The sequence below is a fragment of the Salmo salar genome, chromosome ssa06 (genome assembly GCF_905237065.1).
Source record: "Salmo salar chromosome ssa06, Ssal_v3.1, whole genome shotgun sequence".
Taxonomy (NCBI): domain Eukaryota; kingdom Metazoa; phylum Chordata; class Actinopteri; order Salmoniformes; family Salmonidae; genus Salmo; species Salmo salar.
In genome coordinates, this window is record NC_059447.1 from 67,225,888 (window position 1) to 67,251,694 (window position 25,807).

The 25,807-nt window shown below is 42.8% G+C and overlaps 2 protein-coding genes across 2 annotated transcripts; both read left to right on the forward strand.

The window, feature by feature from the left end:
* Positions 1–436: 436 nt before the first annotated feature.
* LOC106607633 (inverted formin-2) lies at positions 437–6,809 on the forward strand. The gene is made up of 10 exons (XM_014204769.2): positions 437–631; positions 729–829; positions 941–1,011; positions 1,138–1,316; positions 1,445–1,568; positions 1,720–1,884; positions 2,106–2,208; positions 3,223–3,372; positions 3,784–4,293; positions 4,420–6,809. The coding sequence occupies exons 1-10, from the start codon at positions 477–479 to the stop codon at positions 4,473–4,475; spliced, it is 1,614 nt and encodes a 537-aa protein (XP_014060244.2). The 5' UTR covers positions 437–476; the 3' UTR covers positions 4,476–6,809.
* A 3,637-nt stretch (positions 6,810–10,446) lies between these two features.
* Positions 10,447–24,842, forward strand: adssl1 (adenylosuccinate synthase like 1). The gene is given in 13 exon segments (NM_001139705.1): positions 10,447–10,651; positions 19,902–20,004; positions 20,144–20,206; positions 20,354–20,404; positions 20,885–20,951; positions 21,239–21,346; positions 21,503–21,584; positions 21,879–22,005; positions 22,414–22,568; positions 22,735–22,859; positions 23,057–23,154; positions 23,315–23,464; positions 23,571–24,842. Coding segments are annotated over 13 exon segments (1,350 nt in total). The 5' UTR covers positions 10,447–10,483; the 3' UTR covers positions 23,624–24,842.
* The last annotated feature ends 965 nt before the right edge of the window (positions 24,843–25,807 follow it).

Genomic DNA, 25,807 nt, shown 5'->3' on the forward strand with positions numbered 1-25,807 from the left:
AAATGGTCTTCTAATCTTACTCTCTCTGCTGCTATTGTTGTCATTTTCCTTACCCCATCCCTTGTTTTAATTTCAAGCTTCATTCTTTTTCTCCATCTACAGATTTCTTTCATCGATGCCAAGAAAAATCTTAACCTGAACATATTCTTGAAACAATTCAGATGGTGAGTATTTTCAGAGAAGGAAATATGAAGAAGAGAGCCTTAGTAGAGGAAGCACCTTAAGACAATTTACAGTAGGAGAGTTAAAAATACATGTTGTGTCCCCTACCAGCTCACATAAGGACTTTGTGGCCATGATTCAAAAAGGTGACCGATCCAAGTTTGATGTGGAGGTGCTGAAACAGCTGCAAAAGCTACAGCCAGAGAAGCATGAGGTGCGAGCCGGCCACAGGAACCCCTTCCAAATTAATGGTTAAGCCGAAGTGGCTATACTGTATTTTTAGATCTAAATACGTTTTCATTTTTGATAGACGTATGGTAGTGTTGGAAACGAAATGTTTGTCAGTTTATGGGCATAGAAAAGTGATTATTTCCACCACTCAGATTGAGAACCTGAAGTCCTACCAGGGAGAGCGGGAGAAATTGGCTGGTGTGGACCAGTTTTATCTCCAGCTCCTAGCTGTTCCATGGTAAAGTTCTTCACAGATTGACAGCATTCAATGAGCTAGGACTGATTCACTCTGGATGTGTTGACCTTGGCCGCGTGTATGTGTTTTACCCCCCCAGCTACGCCCTGAGGATCGAGTGCATGTTGCTGTGTGAGGAGATCAGCTCAGTGTTACAGATGATGCAGCCTAAAGTTAAGCTGCTGGACGAGGCCTGTGAGAGTAAGTCGAGGCACCAGGCTAGCGGCTCTACCACCTTCATCTCCCCGACCGCTAATTAAACGTCCTCTTTATTTTATTCTCTTTAATGGGTTATTATTTCTATCCTGCAAGGTCTGAAAGTGAGCACTCGACTGCCAAGCTTCTGCATGCTCATTCTGGACGTTGGAAACTTCCTCAACTATGTAAGAATCCGTAATGTGATGTCATACAATACATATAACCAAACACACAAAATATGGTCTCACAGCAATGTTTTTAGTGAGAGAACGAGGACTCCTGACGCTGGTCTGTCTAACTTTGTTCTACAGGGAAGCCACACGGGGAACGCTGAGGGCTTCAAGATCAGCACACTGTTGAAACTCACTGAAACTAAGGCCAATAAAAGTCGCATCACGCTGCTCCACCACATCCTAGAGGAGGCTGAGCAGAACCATAATGACCTGTTGAACCTTCCAGATGATCTAGAGATCTGTGAGAAGGCTGCTCGGTAATGGGGGAAAAAAAGCTGTATACAACTGTTGCAATTTTTCAGTGGTGTCAAAACATTGTAGAGTAATCAAAGCTTCACACAGGAGGTTATGCTAATCTTACCAAGTTTATAATTTCCTTCCACAGTGTGAATTTGGAGTCTATCCAGTCAGAGGCAAGCTTGCTCATCAAGCGGTTGAAAGATTCAGAGAAGAAGGTGGCTTCCTCCTCTGTGGAGGCCATCAAGGAGCAATATCTCACTGCCATACAGGTGGGTTGCTATACCTCTCCTCACCACCAGAGAGCAGGTGACTGTGGTTTCACACAAGCTCCCCTTTAATGGTGTCAGAGATTAGCATGCCATCAGGTTGGTTGCCAGACCATAACTAAATACATCCCCCTGAATTGGCTGTCTACTCTAGGGAAGCCAGGAGGCCTGCAGGGAGCTGGAGGCGAGGTTTGCCTCCATCGACAGGAAGAAGGAGGATCTGGCACAGTATCTGTGTGAGGACTCATCCCGTCTCTCCCTGGAGGACTTGTTCAGCACTTTACATTCCTTCAGGGGACTCTTCGTCAAAGCTCTCAAGGTAAGAGAAACAAATAACTAATGGTCACTTTGCATCTATTGACTTTCCTATATAAAACCATTAAATTCAAGCATTTATTCCAAAAACTGGGCCATAACTTTGGACTGTATAGGTCCCCAAGTTTTGTTTAGAGACTAAATACCACATTGCTATGGTTTCACATTTTGCATTGTGGACACCTGCGTTTTCTCTTGCTTTATACATTTTTATTTTTATCTTAGGACAATCAGACCCGCCGAGCGCAAGCAATTAAGGCTGAGAAGAGGAAGAAACAGCAGGAAGAGGAGGATTCCAAGAGACCAAGGGGGGAGAACAGGAAGATAAGTAAGTATAACCGGCAGCCAACACTCCAAATAACAGTGTTAACTCATGGCCATCCCTGGTAGAGCCCTGCACAGGCATTATTTTAAAGCCTACCCAGGCCCCACTCTACCCAGGCCCCACTCTACCCAGGCCCCACTCTACCCAGGCCCCACTTGCTTCTGCCAAATTTAAGGCCTGGCCCTGCCTGACTCAGAAAGAACTTCCTCCGTTAGTATCCATTAGCTGCTAGTCTCTGTCCCTTGCTCCCTGTGCTGCTCGCACTGCATGCACACTGTGCATGGCTCTGCTAGTGTGATTATCCATAGCAACGCCTCTGTTCAATGATGAGACAGAGAGCAGTTGATTGTAAACTAGCTACTTTTCATCACTCTAAACTCAATCAACTCAAGGAACATTATTTTCGGTAAAATAATATTTGATGTGGACTCGTACAATGATCTGGTCTTATATTTGACAACATTGAAGCACTTCTGACACCATGATATGTACTGTGCAGCAGAGCATGAGCAAATGGCTCAGCTTCAAAATGTTAATGATCAATTTAGTGATGCCTGAGCCCTACCGTACCCTAGTTATAAAATACAAAAACAGGCCCTACCTGGCCCTAACCCCTATAATGTTGGGGGCCCATCGGTGTCGGGTAGAGAGCTCTACTCCCTGGTAACTAGTCACGACTCAAGTGTCCCATTACCAACATCAGACGGCTTCTGAAAGGGTTTCTGCCTGACTGTCTTGACTCTTCAGAAGATCCCTTTCCTTGTCCTCTCCTTCATCTGCACTGATCTAGAAGAACTGGGAAAGTGAAAGCGTTGCTCACACAAGACTTTCTTTGCTTTTAACTATCCAGCCTTTCGTCGCTCAGTGCAGATGAAGGAAAGGAGACTAGTAAATGATGCCGCTTTCGAGGACGGTCGACACCTGATGGTTCACCAGTGCAAATTCAAACACACTACCAGAACATTGCATGTATCAAGAGTGGACTGTTTTGAGATTCACCCTCTCTCTCACCCCCAGTTCGTAAAGCCCCCCCGGTCCAGGAGGGCTGCATCATTGACCACCTGCTGTCTGACATCAGGAAGGGCTATGCCCTGAGGAAGACCAAGCACCAGGCCGACAGGACCAGCCTGCCTTCTGCGGACAAAGGGGACAGCAGTCAGCCTGGTGGTGAGCATGAAGATTGATTCTGCTGCTGCCCATGGCTGTTTTGAAATGCAGTATATTAAGGCCCTGTCCAGTAACTTGGGCTGGGACGATACCAGTATCGCGATACTAATGTTGGAAACAAACACGTTATCCAGTCACATGTATTTATTTTCCAACCTTTAGCACCCAATATTTTACATAATAGAGGATTTTAAAGGAGTTTGTTCTGCTTCGTGTTTCATTTTTGCCATGGAAAAAAATATTGTGATACTGGTATCATCACAGCCCTACCAGTAACACTCCCTTACCTCTAACTTCTAGGCACTTGTAGATCTAAAAGGGTTGAATGTAGAGGAAGTTTGTAAAGGAGATAACTGTAGTTAAGTGTGCTTTGTCAGTCTTTAATATTTTTTCCTTTCTCTTCTCCCCTAGAACAGGGCACCATGCTTAAGGGAACATCTGCTATAGATGCCGAAGAGGAAGTTGAAAAGGTGACATCACCCATTGACCTAGAACAACAAGGCTTAGATCCGGTTGTAGGGGAGTCCTCATCCGGCCTCCTCACAGACCCCTCACTTCAGTCGAGTTCACCCAAAACATCAGGCCCCTCAGACCTTCATACCACCACCAAGGATCACATCCAGTGTGAAGACCTCAACCCTGCGATCGATTCCTCTACTGACCGCCAGCTCAAGGAGTCCCCAGAGGGGGAGGGGTTTAAGGCCGCTGAATCCAAGGTTGAGAATGTGAACAGGTATGCGTTCTCAGCTGCTGGGGATGCAAAGAGCAGAGATGCAGAGACTGATGGGAACAGGGAGAGTGGGGCTGATGGAAATGGGTTAGAGGAGACTCAATCATCAGAGTCCCCCTCAACCACAGCTGATGTCGACGCAGAGTCCAAACAGGCACAGAAACGGGGGAGTATTAAGAGACATGGCAAAGGTAATGTATTCAAATCTAACCTCATCTCGATAGAAAATTAACCATGCTTGGGAGCATATCTTGATTTCATGTTTTTTTTAGGCCTGTAAGAAAAACATTTTCTTGTCTTTACTTCTCTAAAAACAGCCAAGCGCAAAGGAAAAGACCACACTAAACTTAAAAAGGTGTGTGTGTTACAATGAGGGAGGTTCTCCTCCTTTCAGGCTATCAGAAACACCATCCACTAAGCTTGCATGGATCTCACTAGATCCTTGGTGATTTAAGGGTCCTCTTTCACTGGTTTGCTGTCTATTCTACATCTTGGCCATCCTGCAACTCCCTCCCTTTTCCTCAGTGACCTTTCTGAAGCTATTTGCAGTTACTGTTCCTTCTTGAACTCTCTTCCATGTATGTGATATGGTTAGCCTGGCAGGCTTCCTGTTGGTGCTTTATGGTTGACTTCCAGGGGCTTTTTGGTGGTTGTCTGTCAGCTAGTACTGGGTGGTTGGAGATTCATAGGCTTGCCATCATTGGATCCCCCTAGTACATGAGGTGCCCTTATGATGGGAGATGTGATACCCCTCGCGCCTGACGAAACGCATACCGACTCACTGAACATTGCGGGACCTCAGCCAAATTCTGGACCTCAGCAGAACTCTGCCTGTTCTCCCTACCAACAACCAACACACACAGAGATCAAATCTGGGCCAGTGGTTTTTGTGGGTCATGTCAGTGTTGTTGATTCACTTGGTTTGAGTAACTTTTTGTGGATTTTACATTTTGTCAAAGAACATTGCCTCTAAATGTTGCATTTGATGTTAAGACCAACTTACTTACTACTGATTTTTACCAGATTGTTCTCCATTTCTTTTATGTTGAACATATCAAGAAAGTAGTTTGTTTGTGTGCTGTAAATCTTTGTCACTGCCAAGGGATGTTACAATCACAATGTCCCCTAAAGATGACATCACTTCATGTTAGGTGTGGGGTCTCTGGATCTCGTCTCTTCTAACAGCCAGTGTGCAGAGTGCACCGAGCAAGCGGCTATGGCTCTGTCAAGTTTAAACGTTTTTGCCTCCTACACAGGATACAATGGGTGTAAAACATTACTCTCAATGCGCTTTTTAAATATACTTTCCTTGATTGATTGAGATTTTATTAGGATCTCTTTTGGTCCTCATTTGGACTAATCTTCCAAGAGTCCTTAACAAACTTTAAAATACAATCACATTTTCACAAATAACATGCTGTTACCATAATACATTGAAATATATGACAAACAATATAGTAAATTAGAAAAAATAACTAATGACGGTCTGAAAAGAGGTTGGTTCAGTCATCTACCATAGTCGTGCACAACTTCACAATCTATTTTCAAGTGGTTCTAAAGTATTTCTTGAAATTATTTCTTGAAAGATTTCTGGTTTCTCAATTTGTATTTTTTTTATTTTTGTCGCTTTGAATCTAAATGTTATTTTGCTTATTTCTCTGCTGGTGTAAGACATGGATGGTCGATATCCTATTTGTATTGACTGAATGTCTCTCACACCAACTGAATCCTGCAGTGAATGGATTTTGGCCATAATAATAAAAAAAAAAGGGCGCTCACTTTATTATCTTGTCGATTGCTGACCACTTAAAAACATTGCATGACTACAACATAATAATCATATCACCGCCTTAGAAAAATCCTTGCTGCTTTCTTCTGTGCAATCTGAAGCCTTATCTCACTTGTTGACACATTTCCCCACAACACAGAATGGTAGTTCACCTGACTTCCAATTAATGCTTGGGTTGTTTGCCTAAGAATCTTTCCCAGTTTGATACATGGCTATCCTTCTGACCATGCACCCGGTCTTCATTATTTTATCACATAGAGGAGTTATATGAGCTGACCAAAATTGAGAATGGCGCTGGGATGTATAGCGGAGAGCTCTGAATGCTGATTGGCTGACAGACATTTTTTTTTACATTTTAGTCATTTAGCAGACGCTCTTATCCAGAGCGACTTACAGTAGTGAATGCATACATTTCATACTTTTTTTTATATATATATATTTTGTACTTGCCGAACCCACAACCCTGGCGTTGCACACACCATGCTGGCGTTGCAAACACCATGCTCTACCAACTGAGCCACAGGGAAGGCCCGGCCCACAGCCGAGGTATATCAGACCATATACCAGGGGTATGACAAAACATTTATTTTTACTGCTCTAATTACGTTGGTAACTTTTTTTTTTTTATTATTACAAAAAATTATAGCAATATGGCACCTCAGGGTTTGCGATATGGCCAATATACCACGGCTAAGGGCTGTGTACAGGCACTCCGCGTCGAGCAAAAGAACAGCCCTTAGCTGTGGTATATTGACCATATACCACACCACCTCTGGCATTATTGCTTAAATAACTCAGTATTGTTTACAGGTAACGTAGTACTAATGTTGCTTATTTAGATTTTTTTTTCCAGGAGCTTTCTCAATTGTCTTGTTTTTTCACTTCCCTCTTACTATTAAATAATGACTGGTAACTACATTTTTCTTGCCATTTGTCATTATTGTGTACTTTTATTGCTTTGTTTTGCTGTATTATGTTGTATAATCACCTTCCGGTGTAAAAACCATGGTGGGGAAGAAAAAAAAAAAAGTGAAGTGTGCATTGGTCTGAAGCTGAAAAATAAAGGAAACTCACATGAGCACCATAATGTGTATTTTCCCTTTACCAAGTTTTTCCAGTTCACAGCTTTTTCCTACTAAAGTAGCTATGTTGGTCTATTGTACTTCCAACAATGTGTAGGCAGGTTGCTTAGGATTTAAACCTTCTCAAACAGCCTAATTCACACTCTTCAGAGGGATAATGAACTCTACAGTGTCCTGCTAGTTAAGTAATGTATATAAAGTGTATTCAGACCTCTTGACTTTTTTTCCACATGTTACATTACAGCCTTATTCTAAAATTGATTAAATCGTTTTTTTCCCCCCTCAATCTACCCACACTATCCAATAATGACAAAGCAAAAACATTTTTTTTTTTTTTAACATTTCTGCACATGTATTAAAAATAAACTGAAATATGACATTTTGTATAAGTATTCAGGCCCTTGACTCAGTACTTTGTTGAAGCACCTTCGGCAGAGATTACCGCTTTGAGTGTTCTTGGGTATGACGCTACAAGCTTGGCACACCTGTATTTGGGGCGTTTCTCCCATTTTTTATTTTATATTTTCTGCGGATCCTCTCAAGCTCTGTCAAGTTGAATGGGGAGCGTCGCTGCACAGATATTTTCAGGTCTCTCCAGAGATGTTGGATCTGGTTCAAGTCTGGCTTCGGTTGGGCCACCCTAGGACATTCAGACTTTTCTCAAAGCCACTCTTGCATTGTCCTGGCTGTGTTTGGGGTCGTTGTCCTGTTAGGGTTAACCTTTGACCTGTCTGAGGTCGTGAGCGGTCTGGAGCAGGTTTTCATCAAGAATCTTTCTGTACTTTGCTACGTTCATCTTTTCCTCAATCCTGACTAGTCTCCCAGTCCCTGCTGCTGAAAAACATCCCCACAGCATGATGCTGCCACCACCATGCTTCATCGTAGGGAGGGTGCCAGGTTTCCTCCAGACGTGACACTTGGCATTCAGGCCAAAGAGTTCAACCTTGGTTTCATCAGACCAGAGAATATTGTTTCTCATGGTCTAAGAGACTTTAGATGCCTTTTGGCAAACTCCAAGCGGGCTGTCGTGCCTTTTACTGAGTGGCTTCTGTCTGGCCACTACCATAAAGGCCTGATTGGTGGAGTGCTGCAGAGATGGTTGTCCTTCGGAAAGGGTTTCCCATCTCCACAGAGGAACTCTGGAGCTCTGTCAGAATGACCATCAGGTTCTTGGTCACCTCCCTGACCAAGGCCCTTCTCCCCAATTGCTCATTTTGGCCAGGTGGCCAGCTCTAGGAAGAGTCCTGGTGGTACCAAACTTCTTGCATTTAAGAATGATGGAGGTCATTATGTTCTTGGAGACATTCGATGCTGCAGAAATGTTTTGGTACCTTTCCCAAGATCTGTGCCATGACAAAATCCTATCTCTGAGCTGTACTGACAATTCCTTTGACCTCATGGCTTGATTATTGCTCTGACATGCACTGCCAACTGTGGGACCTTATTATATAGACAGGTGTGTGTGTGCCTTTCCAAATCATATCCAATCAGTTGAATTCAACATAGGTGGACTCCAAGTTGTAGAAACATCTTTGACCTTGAGATGTTTCTACAACTTGATTGGAGTCCACAGGATGCACCTGAGCTCAATTTCGAGTCTCATGGAAGAGGGTCTGAATACTTATGTAAATAAAGTATTTCTGATTTTGTTTTTAATACGTTTGCAAACATTTCTACAAACCTGTTTTTGCTTTGTCATTAGGGTTCATTGTGTGTAGATTGAATACATATTTAATTTAATCCATTTTTGAATAAGGCTGTAACGTAACAAAATGTGGAACAAGTCAAGGGGTTGGAATACTTTCTGAAGGCACTGTGTCATTAGGCTGTATGTATGTTTACATATAGACCTGTTGTAAATGTGTATTGTAGCATCTTAATTGCAAAAAGAAATATGAATACTTAACTTTAGCTACGGTCGTTTGACAGAGATAATGAACTGTCCATTGTTCAGCGCAGCAATTGATAAAACAGGACCATGTTTTAAAAAACAAGTGGTTCTGAGCTCATGTCAATATTACACAGGTAAGCTAACTGTTACAGAAATCAGGAATGCAGACAGGCAGTTGAACACACCACCCACCCCCTGTTATGTTGGGTACCTACTGACCAAAATATGTAAAAAAAAAAAAAAAAATATTAAAGAAAAACTTACATTAAAGGCATAACTTTAGCTTAGGTGACAAGACTGGACAATCATCACACGGAACAAAGGTTATCAACATTCTCCTCTTGTAGGGCAAATTAAATGCTATAGCTGTGTTGTGTATGCGACAGCACTGATTTCTATCTTTATCTCTATTTCTAGGTGGACGCAAGAAGGATGAGCCCAAAGGCAAAAAGAAACAATGAACTTTGACTCCATCTTCCAGTGCTCCGTTTTAGCTCTGCCAAACAAATTATATGGCATAACATACATTTTTTATACTGTACTTACAAATATCTATGTCAGCCATGTTTTTCTCACTGTTTTCAAAAGGAGTAGGCCTACCTAGCAAACCTAGGTTTGTTTTTCAAATGGAGACCTGCCTTATTACACCCATTTAGAGGGGTCTTTGTATTATTTAATACATCAATAAAAGGTCATGTGGCAATGATATCACAGAAACCTGCTTGGCAACCAACCACTGCATCATGATGATGGGACCATTTGCACTTTATACTTTCATCATGGCCCTTCAATGTATTGGGCACAATTTCATTGAAATGTGATACATTATTTTAAGAAAGTCAAAATGTCTATGTATAATGTTTAGATGCCAGAATGTTTAAATTTGATACTGGGACAAATGTTTACAGTATGCCTACATGTTATGTGTACTTGTTGATACAGCCCCTGTCATTTCATTTGACAAATACAGGGCCTATTTAGCCTACAGTCATAGTAGGAGTAGGAATATTGGTTCATGATCAATTAAGCATTACATATTGACCATAATCTCACCTGTTTTCAGACAGGTACCAGTTATTGTTTCTTTTTTACACTTTTTGCATTCACACAAGCACAACTATCTGCATTGCAAATAGATTGGATAACCAGAAATGCAATGTAGGCAATTATGAAAATACAATAACATTATACATTTTGCTTTTAACCACCCCAAATTAGGTTGTTCTATATTTATGTGTAATAGGGACAGTATGTTCACACTTAAGTATTGCATTTTGGGTACATTGGTCCAACACAGTGCGCACGCAGTTTCAGCCAAACGAGACAAGCACTTGGAGAATGATTCATTGAAAATGCACACAAAAACACGGCAACACTATGAATTCTCATTGGCTCTCACTTGCGTGGTAGCCTAACTCTTGAAACTGAGTGATAAGGAGTCTGATGGTAAAAATAGACACGAGATCATGTGTAGTCTTTCGTGCACGTGTCTCTACATCAACAGGCGGATAACCAGTATTTGATTACACCGGACTCAGACTTGAGGGGGTATTTTTCCCATCACATAGGCCTACGGGTTGTCGTTTCTACTGCGCTCGGGGCACTAGTGTAGGCAAAACATGTCTCACAAAGCTTGTTACACAAACCCAGGAGCAGGAGTTAAGCGACCCCGTAACGACACAGGGAACAAGTTGACAGTTGTGCTTGGTGCACAATGGGGCGATGAAGGGAAGGGAAAAGTGGTCGACTTGTTGGCGACAGAGTCGGACATCATTTGCAGATGCCAGGTGAGGAAAAAAGATTAAATTGTACTCTTTTTTTCTCATTTGTTCTTTGTAATGTATGCATTTTTTTATTTTAGAGAAGTTGCACTTGCAAGATAATGGTGCGCAAAGGCGCTCTCTCTCCAAACCTTCGCTTTTTATTTTGACCCAAATTTCTGTATGCACCGGTTATCTTGCAAGTGCCTTAGTATATTTATTTCTGTGAGAAATGTCACACAGTGTACAGTATGTGCCATTGTGAAAAATGTATATATTGATTAATTGTGCAGAGTCAGGAGTCATAGCGCGATAGTTAACTTTGTTTCCAGGCGCATGAAAGAAAACATACTGGGCATTCACTATTTCAGCACGGCACCGTAGAATGTTGGGTGAAAGACACTCTGCGTTTATAAATACAAGCAAATGCCGGTATGTTGTAACAAGAACCCGGCTCAACAGAAGTCTGGAGCTGTGTTGACGTGCATAGCGTATCTATGCAAGCTCTATTACAGTATGGGCTCGAGGAGGCCAGTGCCACGGTGTGCTATACCAGACAGCCCAAGTGGAAAAGGTCTCACGTCTCAGCGACGTCAGTGGCATGCCGCATTCCCTTCAGTCTTATGGCCTGATAAATGTCAATGCGCATTGAGGCGCGCAACAGCGTAGGTCATCAGAGTAGTGGTAGACTAACCTACTGTGATTTACCGAAGGGGACATATTACTGATTTATTGGAAAAGCTGCTGAAAATATATTGCAAACAATAAAAGTAACAGTGTGAGTTGAGCCTAGCCATCTAACTATTTGAAGAATTTGAACCATTTTTAGACCCCTATCCTTCAGTGAATGGATCTCAAACCTCTCACAGTTTGCACCCATTTATTTCAGTGTCTCTCCAGTGGATCCTGATCCCCTCTTTGGGAAACAGCTTACAATAGGTCTACATTCCTTTATGCAACTGTAGCCCCACCATGGTGGACTGAATACACACTGTATCACTCCTAATTATAACACTGATGTCACCAAAGGGAAACTTCATCGATGTTGTAGTTAAGTGACAGAGACATATGTTGTCATGTCGACTAGCATGGTATTCACTAATCATGGAATGTTTGATATAAAATATGTTAAAATCAAGAATCAATTTAAGAAGCTTTAGCATTTTTTACATTTGGTCACTAAAGAGTTACTGCAACAGAAAAATACTGTCTTTCCCCCTGGAATTCCATTTCCATCCAAATGTATCTTGACATTCTTGAGATGCTTGGGACGTCAAGTGAGCACTTTTTCCAGTGATAACATAATACAGGAAGTCAGAGATACACAAAATAAATGGTTATGTTCTTGTCGGCACTGTTGATACAGACCTCCAAAAGATGGAGGCCGAAATATTCTCAATCCAATAAAGAAAACCATGGCATTTTTTAAGAGTGGTGTTCAATTATCCAAATTGAGAGTGTTGGGCAGTGACAATGAGCAGCAGTGTCCTAAGGTCCCGAGGTCACTCACGCTATCATTCTGAGGACTGTCTGTGAAGATAAGCCTGTTTTAGTGCATAATGTAATCAAATAGGAATTTGGGCAAAGTAAAGATATGTCACTGAACTATGAAAAACGTGCTAAACCCTCAAGGTTCCAAATTTTACATTCTTCTGAAATAAAATCTTTCTTATTGAATATGTCAAAATGGTGTTTTATCTCCAAACTTTTGTTTGCATGTCTGACTGATATTGTATACTGTAACTATTTTTCTAGATTAATTATTTGATTCTTGCTTCATATTGCTCACTCTGAATTCATTTTCAGTGCTACAGTAAAATTATTTGGATCAGGACATTCTGGTCTTTTGACTGACAAATCAACACTGGTCTTTGTTAGAAAGTAACCTTATAAATATGGCAGGGTGAATCTATATGAAGCTTCTGCTGATGACAGAGATGTCTTAATATTTATTTATGTGATTGGCAATAAAAAAGTGTTAGCATTTGCACATTTAGTTTCCTCTTTGGCATTGAGGAAGGAAGGGATTGAGACTAGTATTGGGAAACCCAGCCACGAGCTACCCTGTGACACAAGCCTACCAGACAAGCTAAATGCCTTTTATGCTCGCTTCGAGGTAAGCAACACTGAAGCATGCATGAGAGCACCAGCTGTTCTGGATGACTGTGTGACCACGCTCTCCGTAGCCGATGTGAGCAAGACCTTTTAACAGGTCAACATTCACAAGGCCGCGGGGTGTCAGGGAAAATTGCATACTTACCTGATTTGTTTATTAATGGTAAACGATTATATATTTAACTAAGAGTAAGGCTGAGTTTTTATGGTGTCCACTCTAGCTTCCTGCAGATAGTCTGTGCGTTGAGGAAATAGATTTTACTAGAGGGCTATAAAACTTTACAGCCACATTCCTTTCTGTGATCAGTGGTGCACTGGGGAGATGTATTCCATGGAAAGGATGTGGGGTGGTTGTAACTGGGATAGAGATCTACTGGAACAAAGGGTGCTAGACATTCTGGCATTAGGGAAATTAAGCCAGGGTTGGGGGTTAGAACACCATGTGCTGTTAATGACAGGATGAACCCAAAGTGGCTTATGATGCTTTTTGATCTGCCTGAGAAGTATGGAACAAAGCATTCTTAGTGTCCTATATAAGATGTCTGTTTTTCATTGTTAGGGAAGCTCTCGCCAACACAACTTAGAGTGTGCTGTCGATGGTTTCATTATTGCAATAATTAATCGATGTTGAATAAAAATGATTGTTTGAATAATTGTCCAAGTCAATCAAATGTATTTATAAAGCCCTTCTTACATCAGCTGATGTCACAAAGTGCTGTACAGAAACCCAGCCTAAAAACCCAAACAGCAAGCAATGCAGGTGTAGAAGCACGGTGGCTAGGAAAAACTCCCTAGAAAGGCCAGAACCTAGGAAGAAACCTAGAGAGGAACCAGGCTATGAGGGGTGGCCAGTCCTCTTCTGGCTGTGCCGGGAATTATAACAGAACATGGCCAAGATGTTCAAATGTTCATAAATGTTCATAGATGAGGGTCAAATAATAATAATCACAGTGGTTGTAGAGGGTGCAACAGGTCAGCACCTCAGGAGTAAATGTCAGTTGGCTTTTCATAGCCTATCATTCAGAGTATCTCTACCGTTCCTGCTGTCTCTAGAGAGTTGAAAACAGCAGGTCTGGGACAGGTAGCATGTCCGGTGAACAGGTCAGGGTTCCATAGCTGCAGACAGAACAGTTGAAACTGGAGCAGCAGCACGACCAGGTGGACTGGGGACAGCAAGGAGTCATCATGCCAGGTATTCCTGAGGCATGGTCTTAGGGCTCAGGTCCTCCGAGAGGGTGAAAGAAAGAAAGAAAGAAAGAAAGAAAGAAAGAAAGAAAGAAAGAAAGAAAGAAAAGAGAGAATTAGAGAGAGCATACATAAATTCACACAGGACACCGGATAGACAGGAGAAATACTCCAGATATAACAGACTGACCCTAGCCCCCCGACACATAAACTATTGCAGCATAAATACTGGAGGCTGAGACAGGATGGGTCGGGAGACACTGTGGCCCTGTCCGATGATACCCCCGGACAGGGCCAAACAGGCAGGATATAACCCACCCACTTTGCCAAAGCACAGCCCCCACACCACTAGAGGGATAACTTCAACCACCAACTTACCATCCTGAGACAAGGCCGAGTATAGCCCACGAAGATCTCCCCGACGGCACAACCCAAGGGGGGGCGCCAACCCGAACAGGCATGCCACGTCAGTGACTCAACGCATTCAATTGACGCACCCCTCCTAGGGATGGCATGGATGAGCACCAGTAAGCCAGTGACTCAGCCCCTGTAATAGGGTTTGAGGCAGAGAATACCAGTGGAGAAAGGGGAACCGGCCAGGCAGAGACAGCAAGGGCGGTTCGTTGCTCCAGTGTCTTTCCGTTCACCTTCATACTCCTGGGCCAGACTACACTCAATCATAGGACCTACTGAAGAGATGAGTCTTCAATAAAGACTTAAAGGTTGAAACCGAGTCTGCGTCTCTCACATGGATAGGCAGACCATTCCATAACTATTGAGCTCTATAGGGAAAGCCCTGCCTCCAGCTGTTTCCTTAGAAAATCTATGGACAGTAAGGAGGCCTGCGTCTTGTGACCATAGCGTACGTGTTGGTATGTACGGCAGGACCAAATCGTAAAGATAGGTACAATGAGGGAAAAAAGTACTTGATCCCCTGCTGATTTTGTACTTTTGCCCACTGACAAAGAAAGGATCAGTCTATATTTTTAATGGTAGGTTTATTTGAACAGTGAGAGACAGAATAACAACAAAAAAATCCAGAAAAACGCATGTCAAAAATGTTATAAATTGATTTGCATTTTAAACGAGGGAAATAAGTATTTCGATATAGGCCGATAGTTTTTTCAAGAGAGGCTTTATTACTGCCACTTTTAGTGAGTTTGGTACACACCCGGTGGATAGAGAGCTGTTTATTATGTTCAACATAGGAGGGTCAAGCACAGCTTTTTAGTTAGCTTTGCGACAGTATCAAAAATACATTTTGGATTGTTCTTATTCTCCTCAATTAAGTTGGATAAATAGGATGATCGAGCAGCAGTGAGGGTTCTTCGATACTGCCCGGTACTGTCTTTCCAAGCTAGTCGGAAGACTTCCAGTTTGTTGTAGCACCATTTCCGTTCCAATTTTCTGGAAGCTTGCTTCAGACCTCGGGTATTTTCTGTATACCAGGGAGATAGTTTCTTAAGACAAATGTTTTTTGTTTTTAGGGGTGCAACTGCATCTAGGGTACTGAGCAAGGTTAAATTGAGTTCCTCAGTTAGGTGGTTAACTGATTTTTGTACTCCGACATCCTTTGGTAGGACCAAGCATCTAGGAATCTTTGGGTTGTCCAAGAATTTATAGCACAGCTTTTGATGATCCTTGGTTGGGGTCTGAGCAGATTATTTGTTACGATTGCAAACGTAATAAAATGGTGGTCCGATAGTCCAGGATTAGAAGGAAAAACATTAAGATCAACAACATTTATTTCACGGGTCAAAACTAGGTCCAGAATATGACTGTGGCAGTGAGTAGGACCGGAGACATGTTGGACAAAACCCACTGAGTCAATGATGGCTCCGAAAGCCTTTTGGAGTGGGTCTGTGTTCACTTTTCCATGTGAATATTAAAGTCACCAAAAATGTGAATATTATCTGCCATGACTACAAGGTCCGATAGGAATTCAGGGAACTCAGTGAGGAACGCTGTATATGGCCCAGGAGGCCTGTAAACAGTAGCTATAAAAAGTGATTGAGTAGGCTGCATAGATTTCATGACTAGAAGCTCAAAAGACGGAAAGTCATTTTTTTGTTGTAAATTTAAATTTGCTATCGTAATTGTTAGCAACACCTCCGAGCGGGGGATATGGTCACTAGTGTAACCAGGAGGTGAGGCCTCATTTAACACAGTAAATTCATCAGGCTTAAGCCATGTTTCAAGTCAGGCCAATCACATCAAGATTATGATCAGTGATTAGTTCATTGACTATAACTGCCTTGGAAGTGAGGGATCTAACATTAAGTAGCCCTATTTTGAGATGTGAGATATCACAATCTCTTTCAATAATGGCAGGAATGGAGGAGGTCTTTATTCCAGTGAGATTGCTAAGGCGAACACCGCCATGTTTAGTTTTGCCCAAACTAGATCGAGGCACAGACACGGTCTCAATGGGGATAGCTCAGCTGACTACACTGACTGTGCTAGTGGCAGGCTCCACTAAGCTGGCAAGCTGGCTAACAGCCTGCTGCCTGGCCTGGACCCTATCTCATTGTGGAGCTAGGGGAGTTAGAGCACTGTCTATGTTCGTAGATAAGATGAGAGCACCCCTCCAGCTAGGATGGAGCCTGTCACTCCTCAACAGGCCAGGCTTGGTCCTGTTTGTGGGGGAGTCCCAGAAAGAGGGCCAATTATTTACAAATTCTATCTTTTGGGAGTGGCAGAAAACAGTTTTCAACCAGCAATTGCGTTGTGAGACTCTGCTGTAGAGCTCATCACACCCCCTAACTGGGAGGGGGCCAGAGCCAATTACTTGATGCCGACACATCTTTCTAGCTGATTTACACGCTAAAGCTATGTTGCGCTTGGTGACCTCTGACTGTTTCATCCTAACATCGTTGGTGCCGATGTGGATAACAATATCCCTATACTCTCTACACTCGCCAGTTTTAGCTTTAGCCAGCACCATCTTCAGATTAGCCTTAACGTCGGTAGCCCTGCCCCCCTGGTAAACAGTGTATGATTGCTGGATGATTCATTTTAAGTCTAATACTGTGGGTAATGGAGTCGCCAATGACTAGGGTTTTCAATTTGTCAGAGCTAATGGTGGGAGGCTTCTGCGTCTCAGACCCCGTAATGGGAGGAGTAGAGACCAGAGAAGGCTCGGCCTCTGACTCCGACCCGTTGCTTAATGGGGAGAACCAGTTGAAAGTTTCTGTCAGCTGAATGAGCGACACCGGTTGAGCATTCCTACAGCATTTCCTTCCAGAAGCCATGAGATAATTGTCCAGCTGCGGGGACTGTGCGAGGGGATTTATACTACTATCTGTATTTACTGGTAGCACAGACGCTGTTTCATCCTTTCCTACACTTAAATTACCTTTGCCTAACGGTTGCGTCTGAAGCTGGGCTTGCAGCACAGCTATCCTCGCCATAAGGCGATCGTTCTCCTGTATATTAGTACAGCGACTGCAATAAGAAGGCATCATGTTAATGTTACGACTTAGCTTCGGCTGATGGAGGTCCTGACGAACCACGTCCAGATAAAGCGTCCGGGGCGAAAAAGTTGAATGAAAAAAGTTGAGCGAGGGAAAAACCAAAAATATAAACAGAATTAAAAAGCAAAAACCGTAAAGTTGGCAGGTAGCAAAGTAAGGTTAGCAACAAACCGCACAGCAGCACGTAAACAAGTCTACAAGTTGTGACCGGAGTCTCTCTTAGTACTGAAATTTCCACTACGGGGGCCAGACATATTACCAGGACGTGTACTCAGAGCATGCGCGGACCAACTGGCAAGTGTCTTCACTGATATTTTCAACCTCTCCCTGACGAAGACTGTAATACCTACATGTTTCTAGCAGACCATCATAGTCCCTGTGCCAAAGAAAGCAAAGGTAACCTGCCTGAATGACTACCGCCCCGTAGCACTCACGTCGGTAGCCATGAAGTGCTTTGAAAGGCTGGTCATGACTCACATCAATACCATCATCCCCGAAACCCTATATCCACTCCAATTCGTATACCGCCCCAACATATGACGCAATCTCAATCGCACTCCACACTTCCCTTTCTCACCTGGACAAAAGGAACACCTATGAGAATGATGTTCATTGACTACAGCTCAGCGTTCTACACCATAGTGCCCACAAAGCTCATCACTAAGCTAAGGACCCTGGGACTAAACATCTCTCTCTGCAACTGGATCCTGGACTTCCTGACGGGCCGCCCCCAGGTGGTAAGGGTAGGCAACAACACATCTGCCATGCTGATCCTCAACAATGGTGCCCCTCAGGGGTGCGTGCTTAGTCCCTTCCTGTACTCCCTGTTCACCCACGACTGCGTGGCCAAACATGACTCCAACACCATCATTAAGTTTGCTGATGACACAACAGTGGTAGGCCTGATCACCGACAACGATGAGACAGCCTATAGGGTGGAGATCAGAGACCTGGCAGTGTGGTGCCAGGACAACAACCTCTCCCTCAATGTGAGCAAGACAAAGGAGCTGATCATGGATTACAGGAAAAGGAGGGCCGAACAGACCCCCATTAACATTGACAGGGCAGTAGTGGAGTGGGTTGAGAGTTTAAAGTTCCTTGGTGTCCACCAACAAACTACCATGGTCCAAACACACCAAGACAGTCAAGAAGAGGGCACGACAACACCTTTTCCACCTCAAGAGACTGAAAAGATTTGGCATGGGTCCCCAGATCCTCAAAAAGTTTGACAGATGCACCATCGAGAGCATCCTGACCAGTTACATCACCGCCTGGTATGGCAACATCTCCTCATCTGACCGTAAGGCGCTACAGAGGGTAGTGCGTACGGCCCAGTGCATCACTGGGGCCAAGCTTCCTGTCATCCAGGACCTATATAATAGGAGGATTCAAGTCATAGACTATTCTCTCCTCTACCGCACGGCAAGCGGTACCGGAGCGCCAAGTCTAGGTCCAAAAGGCTTCTTAACAGCTTCTACCCCCAAGCCATAAGACTGCTGAACAATTAATCAAATGGCCACCTGGACTATTTGCATTGACCCCCCCCATTTGTTTTTGATACTGCTGCTACTTGCTGTTTATTATCTATGCATAGTCACTTTACCCCTACCTGCATGTACAAATGACCTAAACTAACCTGTACCCCTGCACATTGACTCAGTACCGGCACCCCCTGTATGTAGCCTTGTTTTTTTGTTTTTTATTGTGTTACTTTAAAAAATATCCATTATTATTATTTCTAAATAATTTTCTTAACTCTATTTCTTGAACTGCATTGTTGGTTAAGGGCTTGTAAGTAAGCATTTCACGGTAAGGTCTACACCTGTTGTATTCGGCGCATGTGACAAATACAATTTGATTTGATACATTTGTGGTCCCACTGGTGGAGATGTAAGAAAGGTTCCTGCAGAAGGACAGGAGTGAAATGCAGCTGCAGAGGAGATACTGGAAGTAACAACATACACATAACTTTTAGGACAATGATAAAATGTCCTTATAGGTAACATTTAAAGTCCTCAAATGGGCTCATTTCCATCTCCACCTATGCATCATTCAACAAGCAAAAGAAAATAGTGAACTGTATCCTTTGTGCAAAGAAAGAGTTTGGGCTTGTCACTAGTTTACTGCTAAGGATCTATTTGTCCCTGGTTGCACAGATAAGTGGGTGTCCATTTGGGATGCCCCTCTTCCTCTAGCGTGCCTGCCAGGCCCAGGGGATAAGGAGGAGTTACATGCCTGGGGAAGCATGGATACATGAGAAGGGCATACTGCCTCGATCACTGCTGCTGCTAAAATAGCTCCTACTCTAGTACTGCAGATTGTGGGTTAGTTTGATGTGGGAAGACCTACTGTATTTCCCCAGGCACCCCGCAGGCATGTTATAGTGTGACCAGCCAGTCTTGTGTATCTACAGACAGTGGATAATTGTTGGATGAGATAAACTAACCCATACAGTTATCACATTCCTGAGTGCCCTCTCTGTTCTTCTTGTTCTCTGACCACAGGGCGGTAACAACGCAGGTCACACGGTGGTGGTGGATGGGAAGGAATATGACTTCCACCTCCTACCCAGCGGGATCATCAACTCCAAAGCTCTTTCCGTGATCGGTGTGTACATCCCTATTCCCTGTCTTCAGCAGCTTGCACTGACCAGTCACTCGGCTCTTTGGTTTGCCTGTTGTAGGCCTACCATCCAATCATAGCCCACTGTGTATTCTTACACAGAACATCCCTTCTGTCTCTGCAGGCAATGGTGTGGTCATTCATCTGCCAGGCTTGTTTGAAGAAGCTGAAAAAAATGAAAAGAATGGTGGGAAGATTTTGATATCAACATTAAGTAGCGTAATTGGCCTATAGTTTGTCTGAGAATGTGCATGTTGATAATCCATTTAGAAAGGAACAGCAGATGAGAGAACAGAGTGATTTTGCCTAACTATTTTATGTTTCCATCCCACAGGCCTTAAAGACTGGGAGAAGAGACTGATCATCTCAGACAGGGCCCACATTGGTAACTAACACTCTTATTGGAAAACAGATGCATTTAGAAGAGAGGGCAAAGGACATGTAGTTCAGATAATGCTAAAAACAGATAAAACAAAAACAGTTGTTTGTTGAGAGTAACAGATGTGGTGTGATAGGATATAATTGATTATTGCTGATTGCCCACCAATCAATTGCTGACTGATTTATGTTAGCACTTTTTACAGTTACTGTAGGTTATGTAACAATATGACAATGCAATATTTAATATAGTTTGTGTTGTGACAACAGTTTGACATTGATCACCAGCTGTGAGATGTGGTGAGATGATTTTAAGAATCCTTTTTTACAGTGCAGGTTAACAGTTGTTGCAGATAATTTTAGGACATGGAGAGACATTTATCCCATACTCTTACATGTTGCTCACATGTTCCGATGGCATGTTCTGCTGTTGACAGGCATATGTTTGTGCCCGTGGTGTGAAATAACCTGTTTACCCTTTGGACAGTGTTTGACTTCCACCAGGCAGTTGACGGGCTCCAGGAGGTACAGAGACAAGCACAGGAAGGGAAAAAGTAAGAACTGGAAATTACACCTTCTTCTGCAGGACTCAAACAACACTTTACTAAAGCCTGCAGGTGTAATTCATTATGATGCATTTAGAATGCATTGTAAAACTTGTCATAAATCATGATACATTATAAAAGCATGCGATGCTTGTAACATGTTATTAAGCAATACCTGCATGCTTTAAGTAAAGTGTTACCAGATTAATTGTTTTATAAGAATCATAATTCCTATAGTGTTGAAATGCTTATATTCCTCAAATATAGTGTTGTAATTCATAATTTACTTCATACAGTATTGGAACCACAAAGAAAGGCATCGGACCAACCTACTCAAGCAAAGCATCACGTACGGGGCTGCGTATCTGTGACCTTCTAGCTGATTTCAAAGACTTTTCTATGAGGTAAGTCTCACCATCATCACCTTCACCTTCACTCATAGAGGCTGAGGGTTATGGGGAGTGCCAGTTTGGCATTTGGCTCTCTGGACAATGGGAACATGTATTATGGACATATTGCTACAGTATATTCATGTTCTTCTGATGGTGGCTTGGTTCTAGGTTCAAGAACCTTGCTCAGCAGTACCAGGCCATGTTCCCCACATTGGAGGTAGATGTTGACGGTCAACTGAAGAAATTAAAGGTGGATTTCATGAAGTGTGCATTTTTTATGTGTTTGTTTGTGTTTGTGTTGACATGGCGATGGGGTAAATACCCCTCAGCTAGTAGAAAAAGTATGTCAGAATTGTAACAGAGTGGACACACTCATAACTCATCATCATCAACCCATAATAACCATGAAATCCTCTCAGTCATGGGGTGAGGTCTAAATTTAGCATCGGAGAAGCAGATGACAATTACAGTAGCTCTGCTCTCATGATCCATCTATCCATACAGTAGGAACAAATTGAATCTTGCATCCTGTCTAATCATATAGGAGTATGCTGAGCGGATAAGACCCATGGTGCGAGACGGTGTCTATTTCATGTACGATGCTATTAATGGACCCCCTAAGAAGATTCTGGTGGAGGGAGCGAACGCTGCCCTGCTTGACATTGACTTTGGTAAGGGAATTCTATACTCCCCTTTGGCTGACTGTATGAGACGGTTATAGACGCATGAATATGAGTAAGCACTGTTAGCCCAAGAGTCATGGTACTCACTACAGTAAGTCAGTCTGGATAAGAGTGTCTGCTAAATTACTAAAATATATTAGTATGTTCATAGGCATGGTATGTTTCCTTAGAATGGGTTTGTGTTTGGTTTCTTAAGATAGGCTCAACAACTATTTGGGTCGACACAATCCTTGTTTACACCTGTTGACATAACCACATATACAGTAGTCATTATAATGAAATAGGACGTTTTAAAGGAAGACATTCCCCCCACACAGTTTGCTAGCAAATGGTCTGGTGCACATCCAGGAGGCTATCAGAAATGCATCCCTTTAAAATGTTGCTCTCGTCTCCCAGGAACATACCCATTTGTGACATCATCAAACTGTACCGTGGGTGGTGTATGTACCGGACTGGGAATCCCCCCTCTGAACATTGGTGATGTGTATGGGGTGGTGAAGGCCTACACCACGAGAGTGGGCATCGGGGCGTTCCCTACAGAACAACTCAATGTGAGTCAAACCCCAAACATGATACACTAAATGCAAGTAAGAGGAGCTATAGAGTGAAGAACATAATGTCAGAATTCAAACTCAAAGTAGTCAAGACTACACAGAATAGAGTAGTTGAAGGTCTGATTGCTCAGACCAGCTTCTCTGCTGTCATCTGTCCTTACAGGAGGTTGGAGAGCTGCTGCAGACGCGGGGCCATGAGGTGGGCGTGACCACAGGGAGGAAGAGACGCTGTGGTTGGCTGGATCTGGTCATCCTGCGTTACGCCAACATGATCAACGGCTTCACTGCGTGAGTGTCACAGCAGGGTTTGCCCTGCCCCGAATGTTGTGCAGTCCTGTTACCTTTATTGAAAATTTGGGCCACATTGCCACCTACTGGATCTTATGTGTGTGTGTGTGTGTGTGGTGTGGGGGGGGGGCAAGAGAGGAGGGGGACAAGAGAGGAGAGATACATGTTACATTTTTCCCCTTGTTTTTCAATCACAGGTTTGCATTAACCAAACTTGATATCCTTGATGTGATGGATGAAATCAAAGTGGGAGTGTCTTATAAGCTCAATGGAAAAAAGATTCCCTATTTCCCAGGTAAGACTGACTGGATTTAGTAGTGCATATATTCCTTTATAAATGGATGTGATGAAAGAAACAAAGAAGATGTTGGCTTTATAAGATTAATTTGTACATTTTTTCCACTAAACCTTTCTCCATGGACTGTATGACCCATGTCTCCTCCCTGTCGTCTCAGCTAACATGGACGTCTTGCAGAAAGTGGAAGTGGAGTACGAGAAACTGCCTGGCTGGAAGAGTGACACCTCAGCCTGTAGGAAGTGGGAAGATCTGCCAGTCAAAGCTCAGAACTACATCCGCTTTGTGGAGATCCATGTTGGCGTACCCAGTAAGTATTCTATTCCAAATTCAGGACCTACATGCTGTTTTAAAAATAATGAGATCAATACATAAAAACTTTTCAATGGCTCTTAATCAACGTTTTCTCTTTCCAGTCAAATGGGTTGGAGTGGGCAAGGCCAGGGAGTCTATGATCCAGATGTTCTAGGACACAAGACCTTCCTCCATCCTTCCGTTCTCCATGAAGGTGAATTGAGGTGCTATGGCTTTATCTGCCATGGTCAGATTTCCTCTGTTTTGAAAATGTTTTTCCTACTTTACGGCGCTGCCGCAACCACACAAAGTGAGCAAATATGAGACTTTGAGACATGTTCAGAAAATACATATTGATTGTGTCACAGTGGCTCTTCTCTGTTGCAATTTACAAACCATGAAATTATTTTAGGTGAGTTCAGATAGACTTGTTTATGTCCCAATTCCTTTCTTTGCACTGATATAGCATTTGAGTATTTTGCTAAATATTGTTTTGATTTGACATTACTGTCATGTCAGGTAGCCTACGTTGTTTAGACTTGAATGAACCTTGGCCAGTATCTGATGCCTAATACTTGCATGCTGATGTAGAACTACAGCTGAAAAAACTATTTTGAACAATGTGCAATGGCCAGAATTATGTAGTTATGAGTATAGCATTACATTTTTTATTGAACCTTTATTTAACTAGGCACTTCAGTTAAGAACAAATTGTTATTTATAATGACGGCCTACCAAGAGGCAGGGACGTGGGCTGGGATAAAAAAAAGTTGGACAAAACACACATCACGACAAGAGAGACACCACAACACTACATAAAGAGAGACCTAAGACAACAACACAGCATGGCAGCAACACAACACAGCATGGTAGCAACACAACATGACAACAACATGGTAGCGACACAACATGGCAGCAGCACAACATGGTAGCAGCACAAACATGGTGCAAACATTGTTGGGCACAGACAACAGCACAAAGGGCCAGAAGGTAGAGACAACAATACATCATGTGAAGCAGCCACAAGTGTCAGTAAGCTTGTCCATGATTGAGTCTTTGAATGTAGAGATGTTGTGGTCTAGGTGTAAATGATGTGTCCTGTATCATGTTGTCCACATTTTGTTGAAAGCGCACAGGGATCCATTTTTTTGCTTCTGTGACACATTTGATGATATAAAACAAATTGTACCAATCAAATCTGAGTCCCGATGTATTTTTGCACCCGTCAAATTTCTGTTTTTCGTAATATTATGTCCCCCATTGATACTGTACTATAACAGCTAAGATGGCACTGTGATACCCCAAAAGTTATCTAGTGCAATATTGTTAAAAGTAGAAATCTTTAAGAAGTGGAAATCTGATAAGCAAATAAATCTGTTATATTGCACAATTGATCTGTTGTGTTTTGTCTATTTTGTCTCTGGCTCACCCTTCTGTCAAGAAAATATACAAATAGTCACAACTCTGGTGAATACTGAGGAAATAGTGTAATCTGCTGGACTAGGTTATTTTAATTGGCAGCACATCTCAACAGTCTGAAGTGGTTTCCTCTCCCTATCTCCAGCTGCATTTACACAGGCAGACCAATTTGCATCTTTTTGATCATTAATTGGTCTTTTGACCAATCACACCAGCTCTGAGTAAGCTCTGATGTGAAAACATCTGATGTGATTGATCAAAAGACCAATTAGTGGGAGAAAAAAATCAGAATGCCTGTATAAGGGAGAGGAAACCACTTCAGACTGTCGCAGCCTCCTTTCCTTTATCTGTTCTAGTCTGAGAACACAATAGGTGAATTAGTACATAGTAAAATGTCATTCAAGGTTCTTGCTTCCAACTATCAGAACTTAAAATCCCTCTATTTATTTGGCACTGGTGTGGATTGGAACCTGCTACGGATCAGTGGTGATGGGAACTTTGTCTTCATTTGGTTTCATCAGAAAGTCTAGTACCACTACATTGTTGAAATATTGGCAATGAGGCTCCTGTGCTCCTGTTTGGACGTTTAGCTTATCAGATTAAGATCCTTTCAAATGAAATCCCAGCCACTTTTACCACACCTGTTCCCCATGACCCTTCCTCTCCCCTCCCGAGTGTCACCCCAGAAGGCTACCGCCACCACTGTCACTTCCCTGAAAATAGACAGTTACTGTGACCCAGGGATGGCCTGTTTAATGAGAAGGTTAGGGCAAATTAGATAAGAGCCTGCTGGAGTTTCTCATCCGGTAAGCAAGGGGCCATTTTGGCTCTTTTATTGACAATAAATCCATAGTTGCTGTGAGAAACTGTTCCTGGAATTGTGTCCCTGCAGGGGAGGAACACGAGGTCTTTCCATCTGTCTCGCCACTTAGCGTCTCAG